Source organism: Hypanus sabinus, chromosome 1 (genome assembly GCF_030144855.1).
Source record: "Hypanus sabinus isolate sHypSab1 chromosome 1, sHypSab1.hap1, whole genome shotgun sequence".
In the NCBI taxonomy this organism is placed as follows: domain Eukaryota; kingdom Metazoa; phylum Chordata; class Chondrichthyes; order Myliobatiformes; family Dasyatidae; genus Hypanus; species Hypanus sabinus.
Genome location: NC_082706.1, coordinates 107,192,328 through 107,219,278, shown reverse-complemented (window position 1 = coordinate 107,219,278; position 26,951 = coordinate 107,192,328). Strand labels below are relative to the sequence as shown.

Here is a 26,951-nt window from a genome sequence, read left to right as displayed (position 1 = left end):
TCACCACCTCTACGGAATGGTCTGGCATGAAGATACCACAATTCCTCTTTCTTGACACACCAAGGATATGGATGGTATTCCAATAACAACTATGTTAATTGAGAAGTACAGTGCCTATAAGTAGTATTCACCCCATCCCTCCAGAAGTTTTCATGTTTTATTGTTTTACAACATATTTAATTTAATTTAGCTTTTTAACATAGATCAACAGAAAAGATTCTTTTGTGCCAAAGTGAAAACAAATTGCTACAAATTGGTCTGAATTTATTATTACAAAATAACTGATTACATAATTAATCCCCCCCCCCCCACTTCAAGTCAGTATTTAGTAGATACACCTTTGGCTGCAATTACAGCTTCGTCTTGATGGCTAGGTCTTTATCAGCTTTCCACATCTAGACACTGAAATCTTTCCCCATTCTTCTTTGTGAAACTGTTCAAGCTTTGCCAGATTCCATGGGGATTGTGAGTGAACGGCACTTTTCAAGTCCAGCCACAAATTCTCAATTGGATTGAGGTCTGGATCCTGACTTGGCCACTACAGGACACTATAACTGTTGTTTTTAAGCCATTGCTGTGTAGCTTTGGCTTTATGCTTGGGGTCATTGTCTTGCTTGAAAACAAATCTTCTCCCAAGTCGCAGTTCTCTTGCAGATTGCATTAGGTTTTCCTCCAAGATTTCCCTGTATTTTGCTGCATTCATTTTATCTTCTACTTTCACAAACTTTCCAGGGTCTACTGCAGTGAAACATCCCCAACAGCATGATGCCGCTACCACCATGCTTCACAGTAACAATGCTGTGTTTTTGATGATGCACAGCATTTAGTCTGATGCTATAAAGCTCAATTTTGCTTTCATCAGAGCATGACTTTCAGCTGACTTCAGAGTCTCTTTGCCACCCTTCCATAAAGCTGCAACTGGTGAAGTACCCGAGCAACACTTGTAGTCTTTTGTCCTGACAAATGGTCTCAGCCCAAAATGTTAGTGTTCATTTCAATAGATGCTGCCCGACCTCCTGAGTTCATCCAGCTTGTTTGTATGTGTTGATTTCACCACAGCATCTGCAGTATGTGTTTACTTGTATGCAGTGTCTCCCATCTCAGCCACTGAAGCTTGTAGCTCCTCGAGAGTTGTCATAGGCCTCTTGGTGGCTTGCCTCACTAGTCCCCTTGTTGCATGGTCACTCAGTTTTTGACGATGGCCTGCTCTAGACAGATTTACAGCCGTACCTTATTCTTTTCATTTGTTGATGATTGACTTAACTGTACTCCAAGGGATATTCAGTGACTTGGAAATTTTATTGTATCCATCTCCTGACTTGTGCTTTTCAAAGAATTATTTGCGGAGTTGCTTGGAATGTTCTTTTGTCCTCATGGTGCAGTTTTTAAACCAGGATACTGACTCACCAGCAGTTGGACCTTTCAGAAATAGGTGTATTTTTACAATCAATTGAAACATTTGACTGCACACAGGTTATCTCCATTTAACTAATAATGTGACCTTTAAAACCAATTGGCCGCACTAGTGATTATTTGGGGGGGGGGGGGGGTTGGAGCGGAATGAATACTTTTGCAATCAATTATTTTGTGTTTTATATTTGTAATTAATTTAGACCATTTTATAGAGATCAGTTTTCTCTTTGACATGAAAGTGTCTTTTTCTGTTGATCAGTGTCAAAAAAGCCAAATTAAATCCACTGCGATTCAATGTTGTAAAACAATAAAACATGAAAACTTCTGGGGGGGGGGGTTGAATACATTTTATAGGCACTGCAGCAATAGCAAGTTAACGAAACAAGGTGAACATCCATAATCTCACTCAATTAGTGGATTGGAAGGAAGCCAACATTAGACTGATAGCTTTCCATTGTTGTTTTTCTACAACCAAGCTATTCTGTATAGGCAGGTCATCTTTGCAACCAATTAACTTACCACATATATTCTTAAATTTTACTCTTGATTGGGGGGAAAGGAGAGGACAGTTGAAATGTGCTTGGGAACTACTCTGTACAATTTAGAAGAACAAACTTCTTTATTTCAATGCATGTGACCATCCTTCAAGTATGAGTCTATCACTGCAACCTTTGATCACTACTGGGGGAAAGCAACTATGGCCAACGAGATAAATTCAATTTGCATGCTGCTTACAGTAGAAGTTACCAGAATGCACACAAATAATATTTTCAGCTGCCTTTATTATTTTTTGGCCTTGGAGTGCTACAGCCAAGTACAAAACTTCCATATCTCACCGCTCATATCCCACATGAGCAGGCACCCTCACCGAAATATCATGTAATGCATACATTCATGCATTAGTACAAAAGAATTTTATGGTGCCTGCCTTTGAAAAACTTTGTAAGTAAAATATAAGTCTTGCATACCTTTCTGCCAAGATAACATGCTATATTAGATCGGACCAGTCTCCGCTTTCTATACCTCCGGACAGGTCGAACTCTGGCAGCAACACAACTGTTGTCTGGTGGTGATGGAGGGATATTGAGTCCATCAAGCCGTTGTTTTTTACTCAGAATCTCCTCAGTATCTGAACTGTCAAGTGAGCTGCTATCCAAAGGACTAGAATGCAAACTATTATACATGGAGCAGATAAAAAAAAAGTTGGTGAATCAAATGATGAAATTACTACAAATTTTTTTCAGCCTTGTTTTATTTATGTAATTGCATTGATGACAAATCTTAAATGCTAAGTGAAGCAACTTTGCAACATACATTTAGGAAACATCTTTGACCCAGCTGGCAAAAACTATGACCTAAAGAGTTGTGGGTCTGAAAACATGACCACAAACATTTAGTGTGGCAATCCACTCAGAGTTTTCGGGTATGCTCTTTTTCACGTGAAATATTTTATAAATATCTGTCATTTCAGTGGAGTGTAAGAGGCTTATGCACTAATTCCAAGTGTCATGAGGTCATTGCAGATGACCAAATTAGTATTTAGCTCTCAAACAATACTGGGACATTACCTGGTCATTACCACAGTGCTGAGTGTAAGAACTCATTTCCTACACTGCAAAACCAACTAGACTTCAAAAGTTAATAAAAATCTGTAGAATTAAGGACGGCACCATTTAAATCAAATGAAGTTCTTATTTGTTATTCCTTTACCTTAACTATGAGGGAATGCATACATCAAATAACTCACCTGTTCAACAGCCCGTTGAGTTGCCTTGGTGGTGTACACACTTTAGGCAATAGTGAAGAGCTTGAAGGGGAACTACAAGAAGGGCTGGAAGGGCAAATAAGGTTTCCCAGAGACTGTGTAAGGCGAGAACTCTGAAAAAGAAAACAAATTATAAGAAAGCAAATAAGTAGTCCCCAAAAGCAGCTTATTTTTAAATGTTATAAAGTTACAAAAGTAACTAAATATAAAGTTACAAAATAATGAGAAAGGGTACTCAAGTATCACTTCATTTTTTTCTACCAGTAAGTCTGAGAATTTAACCATAAATAAAGAAATTTTCAACTCACACAGAGTCTGGGATTTAGTTTATTATGAGATTAACTACTGAAAGAAGTAGAATTATGGCAGTCCAAGAAGATGTATGAGAAGAAGTGGGTCTGGAGCTTGGAACAGTTTCCTTCTCGTGTCTATTATGTTGTAATATAATAGTGAATGGGAAACAATGCATCAATTCAGCACTTTGTGCATAAAAGGGGCTGCACTTTCTTTTGTTCCTACAAAGAACATCTTTGAACCTTTGATGTCAATATAATAAAGACCAATTAAACAAATGCCAGCCACATACTTCCCCAATCTTTTCTCAATGTCTTTCCTCAACAGGAGGTGAAGTGTCAGTTTGGGTATGGATTCTTATTATCAGAACAAATTGTCAAATTCTGCCAATTATTCTGTAACACACATTCCTAAGAATCTCCGAAATGTCTGTTGTTGTTCTAAGGGAACTGTCAAACATTTGCCCACCATGGTCAGTTACTTAAGAGTGTGATGAACAAAGGGACCTTGGAGTTCAAATCCATACATCCCTCAAGGTTGCTGTACAGGTTGATAGGGTAGTTAAGAAGGCCTATGAGATGCTAGGCTTCATTAACAGGGGGATTCAGTTCAAGAGTGGAGAGGTCATGTTGCAACTCTATAAATCTCTAGTGAGACCTCACTTAGAGTATTGTGTTCAATTCTGGTCACCTCATTATAGGAAGTATGTGGAAGCTATGGAGAGGGTGCAGAGGAGATTTACCAGGATGTTGCCTAGTTTGGAGAACAAGTCATATGGTTAGCAGAGCTGGGACTTTTCTCTTTGAAGTGTAGAAGAATGAGAGGGGACTTGATAAGAGGTCTACAATATTATGAGAGGCATAGATAGGGTTGATAGTCAGTACCTGTTTCCCAGGGCACCAATAGCAAACACCAGAGGGCATATGTACAAAATTAAGGGAGGGAAGTTTAGGGGAAACATCAGGGGCAAGTTTGTTTGTGTGTGTGTGTGTTTTTTTTTTTTTACACAGAGGGTTCCGAGTGCCTGGAATATGACTTGCCAGGGATGGTGGTGAAGGCTAAAACATTAGGGATATTTAAGAGCCTCTTGGACAGGCACATGGATGAAAGAAAAATAGAGGGTTACGGGGTAGTGCGGGTTTAGTACTTTTTTTTAAAGGATTCTCTGGGTTGGCACAACATGGAGAGCTGAAGGGCCTGTACTGTGCTGTAATGTTCTATGGTTCTATAACAGAATTTGTTCTGGGTTGGCAATTTGCTAGTTACGTCTCCAAATATCTCCTGTAAGATAAACAATGGATCAACAAAGCTCCCTATTACCCCCTTAGATCATTTAGGTACAAATAAAAGAGGCTGCTGAGCTTAGGCAGCACTTAACAGTATGTCTCATGAAAACCATATCAGCAGAACAACAGTGATGCAAAAAGTTCCTTCACATTATCCTCACATTCTAAATCTCATCACAAATCTTCTACTCTTCCACCATGCACTATACTATTTCTCTCTCCTAGCCCAAGGGAGAAACTTCAACCACACATGTCCTCTCAAGATATTTTCTCTAACTCCATTTAGTTGCTGACTGCTCTTATGAAAGTCAATTTAAACAGTACTCTTTCAAATATACATTTGGACATGTGTTGTAGTAATCTAACTAAATTCAGGTTCTTCAACTGCTTTACAGTCTATGAAGTATTAAACTACTATACTACTGTACCTTGCACAGGCCAATGAAGTTCACAGAAATTGGACAGACATTAGTGCAATACAACCAATTACGTGAAACACACTGTTTCTTTTTAAAACTGCAGCAAAAGTTTAGACTAATGACACTTCAAACACACACCTGTTTATCAATGTTCCTCAAGAGAAGAGATGGGCTGCACGGTGAGAGGTCACATTTGTTATTCATAATGGAGAGTTTTGAATCGGCAGTTGAAGAGTTGGAGTGCATCTCTAGGCCCTGCATGCCTGCAGCTGAGGAGGGTGTTACTAACCGGCACTGGTGCTTCAGCAGATCTTCCGGCAACTGAGGATCACCAAGGACAACAGGACCCTGATAAATAATTGAAAATTAAACAAATATTTCAAAAAAAATTCTCTGTAGAGAGTACTTTACATCTGGTGAGATACAGCAGAATACACAACAATAAAATAAACATTTTGACCCATGTAGAAATTATACCCCTGCTCCCAGCTTTTCAAGATATCCATGTAAAACTATTAATTATCCCCTAATCTATATTCTTTTGAATTAGTTCATGGAACATCAGCAGATAAAAGGAACCTGACTATACAAAACGCATCAACAACTCTCATATTTTGGGGCATAGGAATAAAGAAAGCTTGAGAAAAAATTAGAGAATTAGTTAACGAATATTTAAAGTGCAACGACTAAACTGATGTGTGGCAACTGAAAACCTTGACTTAATTTTTCTGAGCAAACATGAGCAAATCTGCAGATACTGGAAATTCAAACAACACATACAAAATGCTGGTGGAACACATCAGGCCAGGCAGCATCTCTAAGGAGAAGCATTGTCGACGTTTCCAGCCGAGACCTGACGAAGGGTCTCGGCCTGAAACGTCAACAGTGCTTCTCCTTATAGATGCTGCCTGGCCTGCTGTGTTCCACCAGCATTTTGTGTGTGTTGACTTAATTTTTCTCTTACTTTTCTAATATTTATAAACAAACTCAATAATTCCCTTTTTAATGGAACCAGGATCACAGTCAGTGATAGAATTGAAAGTTTTTCTTCTGTCAAACAGTGCATGAAGGTAAAGACAAGGCTGTATTGCTCAGTGTGAAATTTCCTTTTCTCATTCAGGCAGTGAGAAAAGCCAAATGATTCTCTTAGTGCAGTAGTTGCACTAACACATTAATGGAAAACCCTGGTGATTTTTAAAAATGGTAATGGCATAGAGTAACATAAATGCTTATTGAGAAGTGGAAAAGTTTAAAAATAAATCCCACAAGCACCAACATAAGAAACAGTAACAAAATATGTTGCAAGTAATCTATAGGCTTTGGCCAATGATCTGAAAACTGTTACACTGGATCTTTAAATAGGTGGGGCATTTAATTTAACTTCTCACTGAAATGGCCTACTGAATCTTAATAAACTTCAGACAGATCATCTGAAAGCAATCAAGCTATCATATTCAGACTTGTCAAATATCATTCTTGCGAAGTCCTCCTCAAGCATAAGGAAGCCTGCCCAAATTGGGAGAATTGGCACAAAGCCTTGTTTCTGCCAACATGCTTGACTGATCCAATTCTACTGAATAATACTATGTAACTGGCAGAAGCACAAAACAATATCTCAGCTATAGCACTGGAGAAAAGAACGTCTGTGGTCTGATTAGTAAGTTTCCTAATGATAGGAAGATCAGTGCAGTTGTGGAAAGCAAGGATGGTTGCCTGAAGATACAGAAGGATACATCAGCTAGAAAATCATAGAGTGATTTTCATGAAATTAATGCCAACATTGCACTTGCCTTCCTTACCACTGATTCAACCTGCAAGTTAACCTTTAGGGAATCCTGCACGACTTATCTACCTTTTGATCTTTCAGCTTCCAAGCACCTTTTCCTTTGTAATAGTGACTACACTCAATTCTGCCCCAAGACACTCAAATTTCAGGTATACTGCTTGCATCATCCACAGCGAAAACTGACCAAAATACTTCATGAAGCTGTCCGCCATTTATCTGTCCTCATGTCTCCAGCATTATTATCCAGCAGTGCAATATCCACGCTTGCCTCTCTTTTACTCTTTATATATCTAGAAAAAAAAACTTTTGATAACCTATTTTACACTATTGGCTTCATACGTCATCTTTCCCCCCCTTATTGTTTTTTAGTTGCTTTTTGTTGGTTTTTAAAAGTATCCCAATCCTCTAGCTTTGTACTAATTTTTGCTCTATTGTATGACCTCTTGTTTGTTTTAATGCTATCCTTGACTTCCCTGGTCAGCCACGGTTGCCTCATCCTGCATTTAGAATGCCAGCTCCTCTCCCATGCCTCTGTAGTTCCATTTCCTCTACTTTAATACCGATACATTTGATTTCAGCTTCTCTTTCCCTCTCAAACTGCAGGATGCATTCTATTATATTAAGAGTTCTTATACCACTTTTACCTCCTAAAGTTTCCTTAGCTAACTCCTAATCAAATCTGGTTCAATATACAACACCAAATGCAGAATTACCTTTTTCTCTAGTAAGCTCGACCACAAGCTGCTTTAAAAAAAAACATCTCATAGGCATTCTTCAAATTCCTTGTCTTGAGATCCACTTGTGTCTGTGCTGGCCTGAGAGTAAAGCTAAAATATTCTGGTGTGTTGCCTTTGGTTTTTTTAATATTCCCTTAAACTCCTGTTCTTGTTAATTAACCTACTGTGAGTGGAAAGAATTTTCTTTACTGAATTAAATCCCAACACAATTTTGAACATTTTGAGAAGATTTCATCTTAGCTTTCTATCCCTCAAAGAGAACCCTGGTTCAACCTTAACAAAGGTTATTTGTGTGGAGTTTGAATGTTCTTCCAGTGACTACAGCACATCGTAAAGATTTGCAGGTTGGTACAGTAAATCTTCACTCGTATGTAGATGATTTGATGTCTAGTTAATCAGCAACAACAATTCTGGGAGGAGTTTTTAAGAATCGAGAGACAACAAAAATGAAAATTGTCAAATTAACATAAATGGATGACTGACTGCCAACATGGACTCAGTAGGCCTACTTGTGCTGATGACTATAAGTATCCACAGCGCAAGTAAAATCTGGTGCATTTTTCCTGTGGGGCCAATGGAAGCAAAGCTTCTTACAAAAGTTCAGAAATATTTAGAGAAGCACTTGATTCTCTAAATATATGGCTATGGGGTAAGGGATTAGTCGATGGCAGGCATGCATAACATTGAACTGATCTCTTTTTGTGACTCTACAACCAGTTGAAAAGGACTTGTAGCAACAACAAAGCCTTGGACCAAATTATATCCCTCTTGAAGTTCTAAATCTGGCAGTAAAGAAGTTTCATTCACAAAGCTATAAACACATTATTAACATCTAGGAATAGGAAATACTGGAATAAATGCAGAAATTACAAAATTAGGACAGATCTTTAAGCATTGAGAAGAGAAATCTAACTACAATAATTACAAACAAGAGAAAATCTGCAGATGCTGGTAATCCAAGTAACACACACAAAATGCTGGAGGAACTCAGCAGACCTGGCAGCATCTATGTAAAAGAACACAGTCAACATTTAGAGCTGAGACCCTTCATCAGGACTGGAAGAAAAGATGAGAAGTCAGAGTACTCTACAATAACTACAGCGTGTTTGCCCAACAATGCACTCAGTGGCCACTTTTATTAGGTACCACCTGTACCTAATAAAGTGACCACTGAGCGCATATGTTCATGGTCTTCTGCTGCTACAACCCATCCACTTAAAGGTTCAATGTATTGTGTGCTCAGAGATGCTCTTCTGTGCACCACTGTAGTAACATGGTTATTTGAGTTACTGTAACCTTCCTGTCCACTTGAACCAATTTGACTACTCTCCTCTGACCTCTTTTACAAACAAGGTGTTTTTGCCCGTAGAACAACTGCTCACTGGATTTTTTTTTTGTTTCTCGCCCCATTCTCTGTAAACTTTAAAAGATTGTTTCATGTGAAAACCCCAGATCAGTAGTTTCTGAGGTATTCAAACCACCCGAGACTAATCATTCTATGGTCAAAGTCATTTAGATCACATTTCTTCTCCAATCTGATGCTTGGTCTGAACAAAAACTGAACTTACTGATCATGTCTGCTTTTATTCATTCAATTGCTGACACTATTGGCTGATTAGACACTTGTATTAATCAAGCAAATGGCTAGGTAAAAGTAATGTCCTTGCAAAGGCAACACATACCCCTCCCCAAACACCCCCACACAATGGCCAACAAGCACCAGCCCAAGTTTAGATTAAATATATTTATCACATTTGCATTATCAACACATTTAACTACACCCTATCCTCGTTATATGCGTCTTCAGACTATGCAGATTCACAATTATATGAGGAACCTATTTCTACCAACATCTCCTTATATGTGTCCAAAACTCAGTTATGAGAGGAGCACTGCTTTTCTGCTAATACAAGTCACCTGCGCACGCCTCACAATCTCACTCCCGCCAGTCTTGTTGGTTTTGGCAAGGTGTGGATGAGCGATCTTGCACTCTTAAACTTTCGTTGGTTTTAACTACGGTACAGTGATTCTGTGCTTGAAATATTTAACTATGCTTCCTAAGGCACTCCGACGTCATGTCCTGGACCATCAGCTGAGTGGCAGAGAACCACTTTAACACTTGAAAAAAAGTTGGAAATTATAAACAGTGCGGCATCAGTTGAAGGTAATACAGCTCTGGGATGCTACTGCCAGGAACAGGATCTTGCCTTTAAAGTTCTTTTGTTGCTTGACAATGCGCCAGCCCACCCTAAACATTTGGACAGCATTCATCCTAACATAACAGTGCACTTCCTGCCACCTAACACAGTACTGCTGATACAACCACTCGACCAAGGTGTGATCCATATTCAAGGCGTATTTACGGCAAACTATCTTTCAGATGCTGCCAGCAACAGACGATTTTGAAAATCCCAGGAGTTTACCAATGGTGAGGGAATGGTAGAAGTCGAACACTTGGCACAAATGGCGATGGACATAGACCCAAGTTTAGAATGGAATCAGCATTTCAGTCGTTCCCTGCTGTCAACCCTTCTTCCCTACAAGCCAATTTATGCTGAAAAACAAAATGCTGCCAAGCAAACAACCCTCATCACTTTATTCAAACTGGCGTCATCTCCTGCTGCCGGGAGTTCTAAGAGCTCTGTGAGTCTTCCTTCCCCCCTTGCTTGCTTGATATAATCCCGACACCACAACACCCACTCATCTCTCGAAGCAAACACACCTGCCACTGTTGGTGAGTACTGTATAACTATATAATGTTAACTTTCTATGATTTATTATGTTGATTACCTTAAATTGATGAAATATAACACGAATGTTGCCTTTGTGGTACTGCTTTTGTGTTGTATTGGTATGAGAATATGAATAAATTACAGGTAAAACATACCCAGGAAGCCCTCTGGAACACATCCCTATTTTTTCCATTTAAATAATTATTCACATGATGCATCGACTGCAAGGAATGTATCCAACGTATATAATGAGGATAGGGGCTGGGGATAACTCTCAAGTATTGCCATGTATTCTGGTACCAATAAGGTTTGCCCACACTGCTCGGCAGAACAACACAAAATAGGATATAACAAGCACAAAAATAAGTCCCACTCCTCCCACGCACAGACATTCCTCCAAACCCAGAATTGGTCATCTCCAGTAGATGTGGATGCACAGACAATGGGCTTCAACTGTCCTAGTGGGTTCACAGACTCAGGGCTCCTGCCGTCAGGCTTCAACTTACAGACTTCAGACCAATGTTTGAGCTTACATCTTTGGTATCAACCTCAGGCTTCTCTGATGATGATGAATGAGGACCCGTGCTCTAGTCCTCAAACTCTGGACACACCGATTCTCATTCTTGGCAGGTGATGCACCATCAATAACTCTCGTAGACGGGAGGCGAACAATAGGCTTTTATTAGCAGCAAGAGACCACCACACAACATCCTGGAGACTGAGGGAGGAGCAGTGCCTCCAATCGCCTATACAGGGTTCTGTGGGAGGAGCCACAGGAGCAATCAGCAGAGGGGCATGTCCAGACAGGTATATGTAGTATACCACAGCAGGTCACTGCCTCTCATGTCTCCTGCCAATACAGAACACCAATCCCAGAACTTGCCAATGACTCATTGGGCTGGAGAGGGGCCACCAGCCTTACCCTCAGTGACCTGAAGACCAACATCCAACCACAGTCCTTCTGTCACATGTCCAAGTTGCTGGCCTTCAAGGGCAGACAGGAGGCCTAGACCGGTTTGACTTCTGACTCCAGTGCATTTCTGTCCTCAAACAGTCTCCCCTAACTCTCCTGTTCCCAAAACCATCCCAAAAGGCCAAAAGCAACAAAAACATACTTTTGTACACTTCATGGTACTATCCGTGGAGACACTTAATGACGTGGTCTACATTGCACAGCAGTATCATGAAGGCGGCACAGAGCAGCGCTAACCATTTCACAAGGCCCTTTTTGTTCCCAAAGCCCTTGACTGTAAACAGGATTGACTGTACCTTCAAATTCAGTTGCCTTATGAAATATGGCTCCACATTATGTTTGCTTCACAATGGTATACAAGCCCAGATCCAAGTAAACATAACTGCAAAGCTATTTTAGTGAAGATTAGTGCAAAAAATAATAAATTATAGTCCTGATAAATTTTTACAAACTTTCTTGCTAGAATGTCACACCTTGCCTCCAATAAACTTCTAATTAAGAGTGGAAATAATTTATAGTAAAAACAGAAAACATGATCATATTGCTCAAGTTTTAGCATCAACACCATCCCAACTTCAATATTTAGTGCAGCATGCAGGTGTTGCACTTTTTGAGCAATGATGTACAGAGTGATCTTGGGGTGCAAATCTTTAGTTCCCTGAAAAAGCAGTAACACAAGTACACAACATGATACAGATGATGTTCAGCATATTTGTCTCTATCAGTGGATGCACTGAAATATAAAAGCAGGAAAACCAAGTTGCAGCTATATACAACTTTTGTTAGACCACACTTGGGAGAATTGTATAGTTTTGGTTGGTGCATTACTGGGAGAATGTGGAAAGAGGTTAACTAGGACTTGCCTGGATTGGAGTGTAGCTACAAGGACACTTTGGAGTAGTACAGAGACAATTACTTAAAAGTTGGAGTAATTCTGATTCTGATGTTGCAAAGGTTGACAATTTTCAGACTCAAAATGCAGATTAACATCCTTGAGAGGGAACCATATTAGAGCCAACATGCAAGAATGCACAAGGAAGATTAAGAGGGGTGGTGCAATAGCAGAGAACTTGATTGATCCCAGTCTGCACAGGGATTTAGTCATAAAGAACTAATCGATTATTATCACAATTTTCATGTCAACGTTTGGGAAGGTCTTCATAATCATCCCCTCTTGAAGACTGCAAATGTCCTGCAGCTGCTCTGAGATATCCTTGACCCTTGTACTTGGGAGTCAACAGATCAATCCAGAAATCCCATTTGTGGCTACAGAAGCTTCTGTCCATTTCCCTCACCATGGTATCTTTCCCTACTGCCACCTTCCCTGATAAGCCATCACCCCAACAGTATTCAAAGCAGTAAATCTGTTTCAAAGGGAGATGATCACAAGGATCTCCTAACACTATCTCCCTGCTACTGCTCTGCCTGTTGGTCACCCTCTCCCTAAAATTGTGGTGTGACCACCTCACTGAATGTAATATCTACAATATTCTGAATTACAGATGCTCCAAAGAGAATCCATACGCAGCTCTAGGGCCATTATGTGATCTATAAGGAGCCTCTCTGACAGCATCCCCGAGTTCCCACATTGCAAAGGAGCATGCCATCAGTCTCAGCTCACCTGTCATTGTCTAAAAGAGCTTTGAGAGAAAAAAGGAGAACTTTACTTTAATTAGAGTTGTTTTCCCTTTACACCAAAGCCCACACTTTGACAACTTGCAGCATTTTGACGAGAAAACAGCCCCTCTCAAGATGGCTAGTTGCCCCAGCTTCTTTTTACCGACTGCTAATATTTAGCTAATTAGCCAATCACCTATTAAAAATTAGCTGACTTTACTCTGGAAGTTCCTGTAAGTGAAGCTCTCAAGTGAAACTCACCTCTTTTCAGTTCTCCCATCTTTGATCCAAGTCCCAATTCATGCAAGTGAAATTCTCAAACAATGATAAAGAGAAAGAAACATACCCAAAATGCATCTTTGTCTCCACTCTAATACTGTCCACTCCAACAATGACCGCTCTACTTAAGCCCAACTTCTTTTTATTGGCCCCATTGAAACTCATTAACAAAATTTGCTCTTTTTAAAATTTCCAGTTCTCACACAGATCTCGCTCTAACTCTCAATCTTTCAATGACACTTACACACAATGAGACTTGCTCTATTCACTGTCCCCCATTCATACTCACAACCCTCCAAAGAGAAATTCTCAATTCCCCATTTAAATGATAATCCTTTTAGATTCTGACCTCTTCCCTTTCCCTCCTTCTGGCAGTTCACTGACAGCCAGCCAAACAACACCCCTAACCAGATGAGCTATCCACATATGAGACAACTGGCAGCTACTACTGGAGCTCAACAGTACTGTAAATACTTCCCTTGAATGTTTGTTGCTATGGGTTGGGGGTTGAGCCTCACTTTGATAATTCTCCATCTATTTCCACACTCCCACCGGGAGAACTACTACGAACTAAGTTTATCTTGCAGTCTTTCCATGACTGCTAAACCCAAGCTAAGGACTCAGCCTCTGTCAAATGGCTAAGAGAATCACAAAGGGTGACTGTCCTGTACTAGTCTAACAGTGTAAAAGCCTATTTTTTTTTAAATGGGAAGAAGGGACTTTTGGAAACACCAACAGGACTGATTACTTGCATTCCAAACAGAATATTAAAACAGATAGAGCAAAGAATGCAGAGAAGAAAAAGAAACCAAAATCTAGACATGTTACATAGCTGAAAAGGTGGCATTTAAAACCTATCCCTAGTTGTTCCAGAAAATGCTGCTCATCACCTTTGACATTTGCAGTGACTACATCTCTATTGTTAGGTAGTTCTTGAATTGTGAGTCAGAAATGAAGGGAATGGCAGCACGTCTCCCAGTCACATTGTCAGGTACTTTGCAGGTGGTTGCATTCCCATGTGCCTGCTGGCTTTTATATTTCATTGCTAAATGAAACACCATATTTACAAGATTACTCAGATATTACTGAAATATTAAATACTCCACAGATGTCACTAAGCCTGTACTCATCAGAATTTAGAAGAATTAAGAAGTTGGGGGGGAATTCATTGAAACCAATCGAATGTTGAAAGGCCTAGATAGAGTGGATATGGAGAGGATGTTTCCTATACTGAGGGAGTCTAGCACCAGAGAGCAGAACCTCAGAATACAGGACATTCATTTAGATGAGATAGGATTTCTTTAGCCAGAGGATGGTGAATCCGCAAAATTTGTTGCCATGGGTGGCACTGAAGGTGTATTTAAGGTGAAGGTTGACAGGTCTTGAAGTCAGGGTGTGAAAGGTTATGGGAAGAAGGCAAAATGACGGGGCTGAGAGGAAAATGAATCAGCCATGATCAAATGGCAGAGCAGACGCAATTGACTGAATGGCCTGATTCTGCTCCTGTGTCTTATAGTCTTATGATTAGAGCTTTGAATCTCCTTCCTTTACCATTCACTGGTATTACCATCACCAGATATCAGTGTCAATATCCTTGGCACTGAGTAGAAACCTGACTAGTAGCGTAAAACTTATCACAAGGAACACTTTAGAGTCCGAGTATAAGGTGTTACCCAACTTTTCAAGACATCTGCAAAGCACAACACAATGCCTGTCCTATATAAATAATGGGTGCTTGCACAAAATGGCAAGCAAAACAATGTTCAGGAAAAAGCAGGCTGTTCTACTTGTATCCATTGTACTTTTTACTTCTGTCATAGTTGAAGTATGCGCCTTAGCAAATTATTAAGTTGTCTTCAACAGCATAATTTCCGATAAATAAAAGGCCAGCAGCCACATGGAAATACAACTACTTGCAAACTACCCAACAACGTGACTGGGAGATTTGCTGCCATTCACATCATTCTCTGGCCCACAATGCAGGAACTACCTAACTGCTTAATGAAACAATATATATTATTCGGTATGCTTACATGTAAAAATGTTAATTGCATACATCATGATGCTATCATGTGATAGGTGCACACCTCACTTAAAAGTGTTACCGTAAATTCTGGTGTATAAGCCGAGAATTTGGCCCTAAATTTTGGTCCTGAAATTAGAGGGTCGGCTTATACAGAGGGTGCCAACTTTGGAAAAACGAATACACGGAAGACAGGTCGTGTTTATTGGCTGTTTTTGAGTCAAACTGGTTCCACTGTCGACATGACTGTCGCATGAATTCTTTGGTTTGTTTAAACTCACATCTAGTGGCTGGAGCACGGACATCAAACCACCGGGGATGACTGCAATGTCCGTATTTTCAGCTTTCAATGATGCTTTTGTCTCACCTGACAAGTACGCTTTGAACAGGCCCCAGACAAGTAGCGACTTTTCCTTCCTGACACTTTCAGGACATCGACGCCACAACTCTTTAACCCACTTCAAGCAACCCGCTTTGTCCATCCAGCAGCGTCCTTGAAGGTTAACAATACCCCACGGGAATTTTCTGAGCAATCTTTGTTTTTTGTCTCAACACAAGATCACATCTATTCATAAATCGGGTGCACCAACTTCATGTAGCTTTGAAATTTTTGCTGACCTCACGGTGTTCTTCGTCCCATTTCAACGCTTGAACTCAAATCATTTCTCTGGTACCAATGTATCCAGACGATCGCTGGTGATTCACTCACTCTAAAACTTTTTCTTCCAGTTCTGGCTACTGGCATGTTTTCCCGCTGTTTGCACATTTTGTCTTTGGCATTTCCCTCAGCGTGTCCTCTGCCTTTCTCCACTTTCTCACTCTCTCGTTTACACTAAACTTTTTAGCAGCTGCAGAATTATTCGTTCCTTTAGCAAAATCAACAACCTTCAGCTTGAAGCCAGCATGACATTGCATTTGTTTTAATCTTTTGTACGTAGTGGTCGCAAACTCAATACCAAGTACACAGACTGATCCCGCCACCCAGTGTTGTGTTTTAACAAGATTATGATGGGTGCTAAATGGTTTCACTGGGGTTACATTTCAGTGGATTCTTTTCCATTGCAAACTTAATCCAAAATTTCTCTCCCTGATTTACTTATTAAGAATTCACCTCTAACACTCTCCAATGATTAGGCCTGTTTTCTTAGCAGGTACTGGTTCACAAAATTTTCAGGGTCTGGATCAGGCATAGCTGAGTACCAGCATGTGAGATCTTATGATCTTTTCTGGTTAAATAAAAAACCTCTACAAAAGAGGTCAGCTTATACAAAGGCAACATGAAAAAAATCACTTTTTTTAACCTTGAAAATGGGGGGGGGGGGGGGGGTCACCTTATACTCCAGAATATACAGTATCTTTGGCTCTCTTGTTTTTCTTCTAATCGGTGTAATGTTTTGAAGTTACAAAACAACAGTAGCGACAAGGTATTTTTAAGCCCAAGACTGCTACCAACCTGTTGAAGTGCAGCAAGACATTAGAGCATTTTAAAAAAAAGTACAGCAAAGATCAGTCCAGTTTTTAAAAAAATCAAGTTTTTTTTTAAAGGCAGAAAAACAGAAGAATTTATGGGTTCATGAGCAGTGAAGATGAAGTAAAAATAATCGTAAAAAATCAACTGAAATGGCTGGCTATTTTGGAAAGTTAATCATGTTTGAATTCTCAACTGGTAACTGGTGCATATATACTGAGTGAATTGAACAGTATTTTGAAGCAAATTAAATAGCCAACGAGAAATGAGCACCAATTTTGCTAAGTGTATTGGGTTTAAAGGCAGACAGTTTGCTTCAAAGTTTAACTGCTCTAACCAAACCAGCTGAAACGAGCTTTGCTGATATATTAAAAGTAATGCAGAAACAGAATTCATTGTTCATTGCAGAATACTTTAGGTGTCTTAAGCGGAATCAAAAGGAAGGGGAGTCCACACTATGTGCTTTTGAAAATATCTCCATCCACATTGAAACAGAGATTTTGGCGAATCTCCTCCTACTACGCATGTGCAGGACACATCTACCGAAAACAAGCGACATGTTTGATGCTGAATCTCACTGTGAAAGATTTGCTGCGCGTTTATTCAGTTACAGACTAGAAAAACTTAACAACGGGCAGCTGTTGCTTCTTGCACAGGAGGACTTAAAAATAAGAAAAAACAATTACTGAGGCGTATGGAGGCAACCGACAGGGACAGTATGACCCGGCTGACGACAAACATTGAAAAACTGACGAACTCTGTTGTATTGATAAAGCACACTGATCTGCCCAAGCGGCGTTTTCAAAAATACACACTTTGGAAAGCATTTCTGAAAAGCTCTAGCATAGAGGGACAAAAACACCATTTTAGTGTGGACGGAGGGTAAAAATGAAGGCAAAAAACTTCGGATATAGATTTATCTGGTGTAGTGTGGATGTAGCCTGAGATTGCATTCACAGCCACAAGTCTCACCTGCCAAAGCAGAGTGACCTCTCTCACCAGAAAGTACATTATCCCACTGGTATAAGAAATATTTTACAGTAGTTAAATCTTTAGGCATGAATGGAACAATTTAAAATTTACCTTGCTGCAGAAGTCTATATAATAGTTGTATCATATTGTTTATTATGTAAGCAAGCTGAAATGCATTCTACATTGAGTTGGAATCTATAGCTACATAGGGATGGCATTGTGTATTTAATATTTAAGTAATATTTGAGTAATCTTGTAAATAATATTGTTTCATAAAGCATTCTTTGTTGTTTATATAATTCATTATGGTTATATGTAAAAATAAATGAACTGCATATGTGATGATGTGATAGGTATACACCTCATTTAAAGTAAAAAAAAGTACAAGACCCATCTCCCAACTCTTGTTTTCTTTTCAATTAGTTTAATGTTTTTAAGTTATAAAATGTAACACCATTAAATGTTCCTCATATGACAAGTCTTTCATTACTGGAATCATTTTCATTAACCTGCTTTGAACCCTCTCTAATGTCAGCATATCCTTTCCTAAAAAGGGACCAAAATTTACTAACAATACTTCCAATGAAGCCTCACCAGTGCCTTATAAAGCCACATTACATCCTTATTTTCGTATTCTAGTCCCCTCAAAATAATTGCTAACATTGCATTTGTGTTTCTCACCACCTGCAAGTTAACCTTAGGGAATCCTGAATGAGGACTGCCAAGTCCCATTGTACCTCAGATTTTTGGATTTTCTCTCCATTTAGATAATAGTATTTGCTTCTATTTCTTCTACCAAAGTGCATAACCATATACTTCCCAACGTTGTATTCCAGCTACCACTTCTTTGCTCATTCTTCTGATCTGTTCAAGTCCTTCTGCAGTTTCCCCTTTTTTCTCAGCACTACCTGCCTCTCCACCCATCCTGGTATTGTCCATAAGCTTGGCCACAAAGACATCAATTCTGCCATCCAAATCACTGACATGCAAGGTAAAAAGAAACAATCCCAACACCGGCCCATACAGAACACTTGTCATGGGCAGCTAATCTGAAAAGACTGCCTTTATTTCCACTGTTTGTCTCCCGCCAATCAGCTAATGCTTTAGAGTTTTAGCCATGAGGCAAAACTCTAGAGCAAACAGGATCTAAGGCATTCCTGCAGGACAAGGCCTTTAAAGCTATAAGCAATAATTTCAGCTCTGGTGTGAAAGGTAGGACAGGAGAAAATGAAGCACGCCAAACACATTTGTCTGGCAGGGTACTAAACAGACATGAGAAGATACTTTGTCACACAGAAAGTGGTTCTTGCTTGGAATGCTTCATCAGGAACAAAAATTGTTCAACAATATGATGAAACAGTATGTTGATTCAACAATATGTTCAAAAGGTAGCTGGCTAAATACAAGAAAATTGACAAATATAGCAACTTACAGTTTACAGATTTACTGGCCAGTTTGAAAGGATCATGTAAATAGAGATTAAATGCAACTACGACATTGCACAACATACATCAAGCACAAATGAATTTAATTATGGGAAATTATTTAAATATGGAAAAATCTTGGTATCATGGGTACTAAGGCTGAATGATTGCTCTTGAAACAAAAATCATATTTTAATTCTATCAGACTAACAAGGCTCTTTTTTTAAAGCAATTTTGTCAAAATTAAAGTCATAATATATCAAGGTAGCTATACACTTATACATCAAGACGACATATTTAAGAATTCCCTAACAGAGAAACAGTCACTGTGAAAAGGGATTTATAAACAGAATTCCAAAGTTACAGACCTTCACAACGGCAAATAAGTTCAATTCCAAAACAGCAGAACTAGAGAAGGAACACATTCACCACTAAGTTGGAGGGATGATATAGGACTAGGCCAAGGAAATATTTGAAAATACGGTCAAGTAGTAGTAAAACCAAAAGTTAGTGAAGGTCAGCAATTTCATGAATGTTATGTAAGCAGAAATAAGTGATTTTTAAATTTTTTTTTACATTGGGAGGCATTTTATAAGGCAGTTCTGAAACTTAAAATTTCAGTTTGAAAAGATGTTATTCTACAAGTACCAAAGATTTAATATCAAGACAAGTTGTATTAACATAGAAAACTGAGATGGGGATTAAAATCACTGTAGAAATTCACCCTGATGTTTGTAATTATTCAAGCTATTTCTACTTTAGCAAACAAAATGCAACCATGTCACTGAAAAAGGCCAAGATCATTTTGATACCCGAGAAAGTTACTCTGATGCAATAACTGAAAACACTTAACAGCATATGTTATCTTTTTATAGTTCTGAACTTACATCAGTTACTAAATCTGAACACTTTCTCTGGTAGACACAAAAATCACTCAGTTGAATGTAACTGGAGATGTTCAATATTTAAAGTAATGTAATGATGTATTACCACCTCTACTGTGCAAAAATATTAGTGTCATTAAAAAACAAAACAAACATCCCAGCTGGAAAACGTTACTAAAATAACAACATATCCCCTTGATCTACAACATTTCTAAATTTTGAATTAATAGTGCACGATGTGCAAATAGATGGCATTGTCTTAAACTTAAGGGGGAAAAGAGCTTCCGGCCTCATATCAATCTCTGCACTTACCTTGTTTGCACGGATCTGTCTGTATATGTCTGTCTGCTGCCGTATTCGGTATTCTAGGTCGGACACCTGAGCTTGCAACCATGTCCAGCGGTTGACAATCGCTGCCCTTTCCACTGCCCATTTCCACTCCAAGCGTCGGTGTCTGTGAACAAATATTAATATGAGGATTTCCAGAGAATGAACCAATTGCTTATTTTAACCTCTGTTTAAAATGGATTTAAAAATAAAAATATATATTTATTATAAAGGCCTCTGCAGCAAGATACTGAACTGCATTATCCAGGTACTATGAAAAAAATTGCTTATGTAACCTCAATTAGCTCAAATCTTATTAATTGCAGTTTGGAAGATTTATTCATGTACTCCAACAATGGAACTGACTGCAGTTCCCATACCTGAGAAATGCATATGCTGGGAGATTCTGCATACTTTTAAACAATTAATGTATGAGGAACAAGGAAATTGCACACAATTGCACAAGGAACTAGGACTATGCAAATAGATATCTAGTTTTACATTATTTCCCAAATAAAGCAACAAGCTTAAATAATTTCAACTTTTCAAGTGAAAGGAAAAGATTGTACTAACTGTCCAAGTCCAGTTCACTGATTTGATTCACTGGATAGCTTATCAAGTGGCAATTCTGCACTTACATGGTCCAAACAACATGAAGTACAATCTCACCCTACTCTCTCACATTCAAGTAGCAAAGCCTTTGAGTTAAATAAATAACAAAACAAAACAGGAACAAATGTCAGACACCTAACCTTTCAAGATTCCCCTGGAAAATGGCTGATAGGCCCCACTTCTAAATTCCTCCTTTCTGCCCATTGCACAAAGTCCTCAATTCCTCATTACTTGAATCATTAATCTACCTCCCCATAAATATCTTCAATGATCTAGTCATCACAATCTTAAATGGTAGGGAATTACAGAGACTCCCCACCCTGGAATTGTACAGCATGGAAATAGGTCCTACAGCTTACTGTGCCTATGTCAACCAGCATGTCTCGCAATACTAATTTCATTTGCTTGCATTAAGTCTATAATCCCTCCATGTCTTGGTCATCCAAGTTCCCATCATGGGGCCTTGTAAATCTTGTTATTGTTCCTGCCTTCACTACCTCCTCTGGCAGCACATTATAAATACCAGATAATGTGTGAAAAATTTACCCCTCAGATCCCCTTTAAATCTCTTCATTCTCATTTTAAATATATGCCCTCTCACTTTAGACAACCCTACCACTGGCTATCTATCCAAGCTAGGTTTTTCATAACTTTATAGATATCTAACAGCATTCTTCACTCTGGGGCAAAAGAACCTTGCATATCCAACCTGTACTTACAAAGCATGCCTTCTGATCCAAGCAGCTCTCCCTCTCTTGCTTATTCACATCCTTCTATAGAGAGGTGGGCAGAACTGCACACAATACTCCAAGTGCAGCCCAACGTTTTGTACCACTGTAACATGAATAGTTACAGTCATACAGTATGGAAATGAGCCCTTCAAAATACTGCTCCACACCAATCAAAATTCCTATCAAGCTAATCCAATTTGCCCACATTTGGCCAATATCCCTCTAAGCCAGGGGTTATCAAGCTTTTTTATGCCATGATCCCCTACCATTCACCAAGAGGTCTGTGGACCCCAGGTTTGGAACCCCTGCTCTATACCTTTTCTATCCATGTACTTGCTTGAGTGCCTTTTAAATGTTGTTAATGCACCTGCCTTACCCACTTCCTCTAACAACTCAAACCATATGCTGACTACCCTCAGGGTTTAAAAAGTTGCCTCTCAGTTTCTTGTTAAATCTTCCCCCTTTCACCTTAAACTTATGCCCTTTAATACTTGATTCTCCAACCCTGGGAAAAAGACACTGCACATTGACCCTATCTATGCCAATCACAATTTTATAAACCTTCTATAAAATCACCCTAATTCCACTATGCTCCATTAAAGCAAGTCTAAACCTGCTCAACCTCTCTCCATAACACAGTCCTGGCAACATCTCCTTCATACTCTTTCCAGTGTAATACCCAATGCTATGTAATATTTAATGCTTCAGCTGATGAAAGCAAGCACACCATATGTCTTTCAAAGCCGCCATGTCTACCTTTCCTCCAGTTAAAAAAAAATGTACTTTTTACCCCAGGGCCTTTCTGTTTAACATTCCCCAGGGTTCTGCATTCACTGTACATGCCCTTGTCTGGTCTACCTTCTCAAATTGCAACTCTTTGCACTGACCCAAGCTAAATTCCACCTGGCCTGTTTTCTCAGTTGGTCCGTATCCTGTTGTAACATTTGACAACTTTCTTCACTGTTCACTATTCCACAAATTTCAGAGTCATTTGCAAATTTACCCACCAGAAGAAATTAGTCTATGCTTTAATTTAAAATGACCACTTCCTTAGCTCAAAACTATGTCCCCTCAACTGAGACTGCCCCACTAGTGGAAATAAATCAACATCTGTCATTCCTCTAAGCAAATAAAGTTACTCACTGGGTTACTCTGACAGGAAACATCTTACCGATTGAGGACAAGGGTAGCAAAATCCACCACAGATAAATTCACATCCAGGTAGTAGCATCTGGAAATATAGCGCTATTCATCATCACCGAAGTAGAACTTGGAACTTGCTAACCAAGCATCAGAAAAACCTTACTCAGTTGACTGGACAATTTATTATAAAACTATGTACATGCTTTTAAAAAATCACAAGTGTGTTGTTTTATTGATAAGAATTTCATCCAATAATTCCAAAATAATTTGCCAGTTTGGCATGAAAAATTTGAGCATGCAAGGTATTTGGAGTTTCACTGTCTACAGCAATGTTAGTGCATTCCATATCATACAATGCATGAATAATCCTATCAAAAACTAAATGAACAGTTAAACCAAGTAACAATGAGCTATATAACCATATAACACTACAGCACAGTACAGACCCTTCAGCCCTCCATGCTGTGCCAACCCATATAATCCTTTTAAAAAAGTACTAAATCCACACTACCCCATAACCCTCCATTTTTCTTTCATCCATGTGCCTGTCCAAGAGACTCTTAATTACCCCTAATGTTTTAGCCTCCACCATCATCCCTCGCAAGTCATTCTAGGCACTCACAACTTACCCCTGATGTCTCTCCTAAACTTCCCTCCCTTAATTTTGTACATATGCCCTCTGGTGTTTGCTATTGGTGCCCTGGGAAACAGGTACTGACTATCCACCCTATCTATGCCTCTCATAATCTTGTAGACCTCTATCAAGTCCCCTCTCATTCTTCCACACTCCAAAGAGAAATGTCACAGCTCTGCTAACCTTGCTTCATATGACTTGTTCTCCAAACCAGGCAACATCATGGTAAATCTCCTCTGCACCCTCTCCATAGCTTCCACATTCTTCCTATAATGAGATGACCAGAATTGAACACAATACTCTAAGTGTGGTCTCACCAGAGATTTGCACAGTTGCAACATGACCTCTATACTCTTGAACTGAATCCCCCTGTTAATGAAGTCTAGCCTCCCATAAGCCTTCTTAATTACCCTATCAACCTGTGCAGTGACCTTGAGGGATGTATGGATTGGAACCCCAAGGTCCCTTTGTTCATCCACACGATTAATCCATGCAGCAGAAAAATCCAACTCTACAGTGAAATGAAAGCGTGCATCATTTTCTTTAACAAATGAAAACACCAAGTAAAAGGTGCAAAACAAAAACAAAACTGCCAGACTTAAATGATAAAATTACATTAAACTGTATTGGTCCACAGATATCATAGAGATATTTACTCCCTCCCTGCCTCCTGTCAAGACCAATTCATTCACCCAGTTCCTTTGTCATTTTTGTTTCAATAACCAGACTTTGCTCTGAAATGCCTTCCTCCTTCCTGAACCACAGCTGCCCTTCTAACACCGTGGGCGGACTGCATCTCATGTATTTCACAACCATGCACTTAACTCCTCTTCTCCCAGTCAGAGATCCTTTGCTTCTCATCTTTGAACACATTCAAGGAATAAACAATTGCTGCAAGATCCAACATGATTCTACCAAATATTCCCCTCTCCTTTTTTGGCATTCCCAAATCACTCCCTTTATGACTCCAGCTTTCAATTGCTTTCTTTCTCTAACTGCAATTCCCTTCATAGAAACATACAGCACAATACAGGGCCACAAAGCTGTGTCAAACATGACCTTACCTGAGAACTACCTAGGCATACCCATAGCCCTCTATTTTTCTAAACCCCATGCACCTAATCCAGGAGTCTTTTAAGATCGCATTGCTTCCGCCTCCACCACCGCCACCAGCAGCCCATTCCACACACTCACCATTCTCTGCGTAAAAAACTTATCCCTGAAATCTCCTCTGTACCTACTTCCAAGTACCTTAAAACTATGCCCTCTCGTGCTAGCCATTACAGTATATTCCCATGCAATCCTGTAAGAAGGTGCAACATCAGCCTATTTATCTCTTTATTCCCACTATTTACTGTCCCACCTATTTTTCCAGATGAAGTTACAATTCACTTGCATTTCTTTCTATTCAGTGTATTCTCGGTATTGTCCGTAGTAAACTGGAGAAACCAAAATTTAGACGAAGTAACTCCTTTGCAGAGCACTGTGTTCAGTATGAAGAAGGGAGCATGAGCTTTGTATTGCCTATGATTTTAATCTTCCATCCCACTGCCATTCCCATCAATCTGAGATCAAGCAACGTCAGGCTGAGAACCCTGATGATCCATGCCAGCCCTCGACAATGATTACAACTATTCATAAGCCCTTCATACCCAGGGAGAAACAGAGCATTTTGTCAGAGTTCCCTCATTTAAAGTCACATGTGCGAATGCAGAATTCTGGTGCAAGCTTGAGGAAATGGTTGAAATTCACCAGATGCACCCGAAAGATATACATAAGTTGGTAAAAGCAAAGTGCCCGAGGAATATGTGGAACAGCATGGCCCAGGGGGTGCGGGATGGTACCTGGGCAACTACCGGAAAAGCTAGCAATGAAGAAAGATATTGCTTTTTTAAAAGGGGAAGTGAAGCAGCGATTGGGTGGAGGTAAGAATAACTGGGGAACGATAGTGGCAGTGATTCGAAAAGCTAATGAGACAGCCATGGATTATGCAGAACGTCAATATCGAGTGTATGAAAAATATTCTGGGTTGGATAATCAAGGGAGGGACGACCAAGTCTTCCTGAAAATGCTGAAGGAAAGCCTGAGCTCAGCACACCAGCAAGTTTTAGATTTAGGCATAACAGTGGGGTTGACCTACTCTGCGATAGTTTCGTGGACCAGTGGGGTAGACCGAAGAAAGTCCAAGAGAGATCATAAAGTGGCTATAGTGGATTCAGCTGCTGTGATGTCCCAGAGAGTTAGTTCTGTTTGCCAGCGACCAGGGCACAAAGCAAGGAATTGCTGGAATAGACATGGGAGGGTATAGGAATTGATATGCTACAGGTGCAGCCTATTGAGACATGATTGGAAACAAGTGTCCAAAAAAAGGAAGAAAAACAGGTGAACGTCACAGCAGACACAATCTCCCACCCCATCAGTGCCTAGTCTGAACAATCTGACTGTCGATCAGATCATAGAGCTAGTAAAGACGGCTCCTAGGTCAGAAAAACGATGCAGTGGCGAGCCCCACTGCCAGTGCTCAGTACTGGTGACCCACAGATGTAAATAACAGCATTGTTGGGGAGGGGGCAATGCAATATGTTAGTGGACACAGGGGCATCGGTATCAATAACAGACCTACCCTTGCCAACAACCGGACAAGCCATTTATATTAGGGGGTGTAGGAGATAAAATAGTGAAAGCAGTAAGAAGCGAGTCGCAAGTACTCGAAATTGGGGGTGTGCAGCTTCCAGTGTATTACTGGGTATGTCCAAATAATGAGGGCACTATCCTTGGAATAGACATCCTAAGGGAAGCAGGGGCCATTATTGATTTGGGAAAGAGAGAAGTAATATGGACAAATCAGGGGCAGCGAATGCATACAACCAACAGAATACACAACCTGGCTAGCATTGTCGTGGCTACCCTGATCACCAGCAACTGGAACCAGGATTGTGTCTATGGGTTACTTTGTCAACAGTTCCCAGTTGTGTAGGCTAGGCACAAGCAAGACTGTGGTCAAGTAAAGATAAACTCAGTTGAAATAGATGGGAACCTGCATAAACCCCAAAAGTAGTACCCTATAAAATCTGATGCACTGACAGCTGTCCAGGGTATAGTGAAGGAACAAAATCACCAGGGGATACTCAGAGTGACTGTGGCCACTACTAACTCGTCTATATGGCCAGTTAAACCCAGTGGATCATATCCATTAACAACAGCCTATACCACCCTTTAGACCATGCCAAGACCACATCCTATAGTGGTGGGCCCTGCAACAATCCTGAATGGTTTGTCTCCAGAACATACAGATTTTTCAGTCCCTCTAAGGGCAGACATTACTGCGAATAAGGCAGCAGAGGAATAAAAAGCAATTGAAATTGCAAGTGCGCAGGAAGAAATGACAGAAGCCAATTTAGTAAAATTATATGAAGGGGTAGTGGCAGAAGA

At 39.8% G+C, this 26,951-nt stretch overlaps 1 protein-coding gene across 2 annotated transcripts in view; it reads right to left on the bottom strand.

Moving 5' to 3' along the window:
* LOC132396276 (KAT8 regulatory NSL complex subunit 1-like) overlaps nucleotides 1-26,951 on the bottom strand; it is a 146,625-nt gene that overhangs the window by 20,475 nt on the left and 99,199 nt on the right. For both annotated transcript variants that reach the window (XM_059973802.1, XM_059973808.1), the window contains exons 2-5: nucleotides 20,385-20,526; nucleotides 5,316-5,525; nucleotides 3,161-3,291; nucleotides 2,382-2,586 (exon numbers count right to left, since the gene is read on the bottom strand). In XM_059973802.1, coding sequence (XP_059829785.1) covers nucleotides 2,382-2,586; nucleotides 3,161-3,291; nucleotides 5,316-5,525; nucleotides 20,385-20,526 — 688 coding nt within the window. The remainder of the gene's footprint in view (nucleotides 1-2,381; nucleotides 2,587-3,160; nucleotides 3,292-5,315; nucleotides 5,526-20,384; nucleotides 20,527-26,951) is intronic.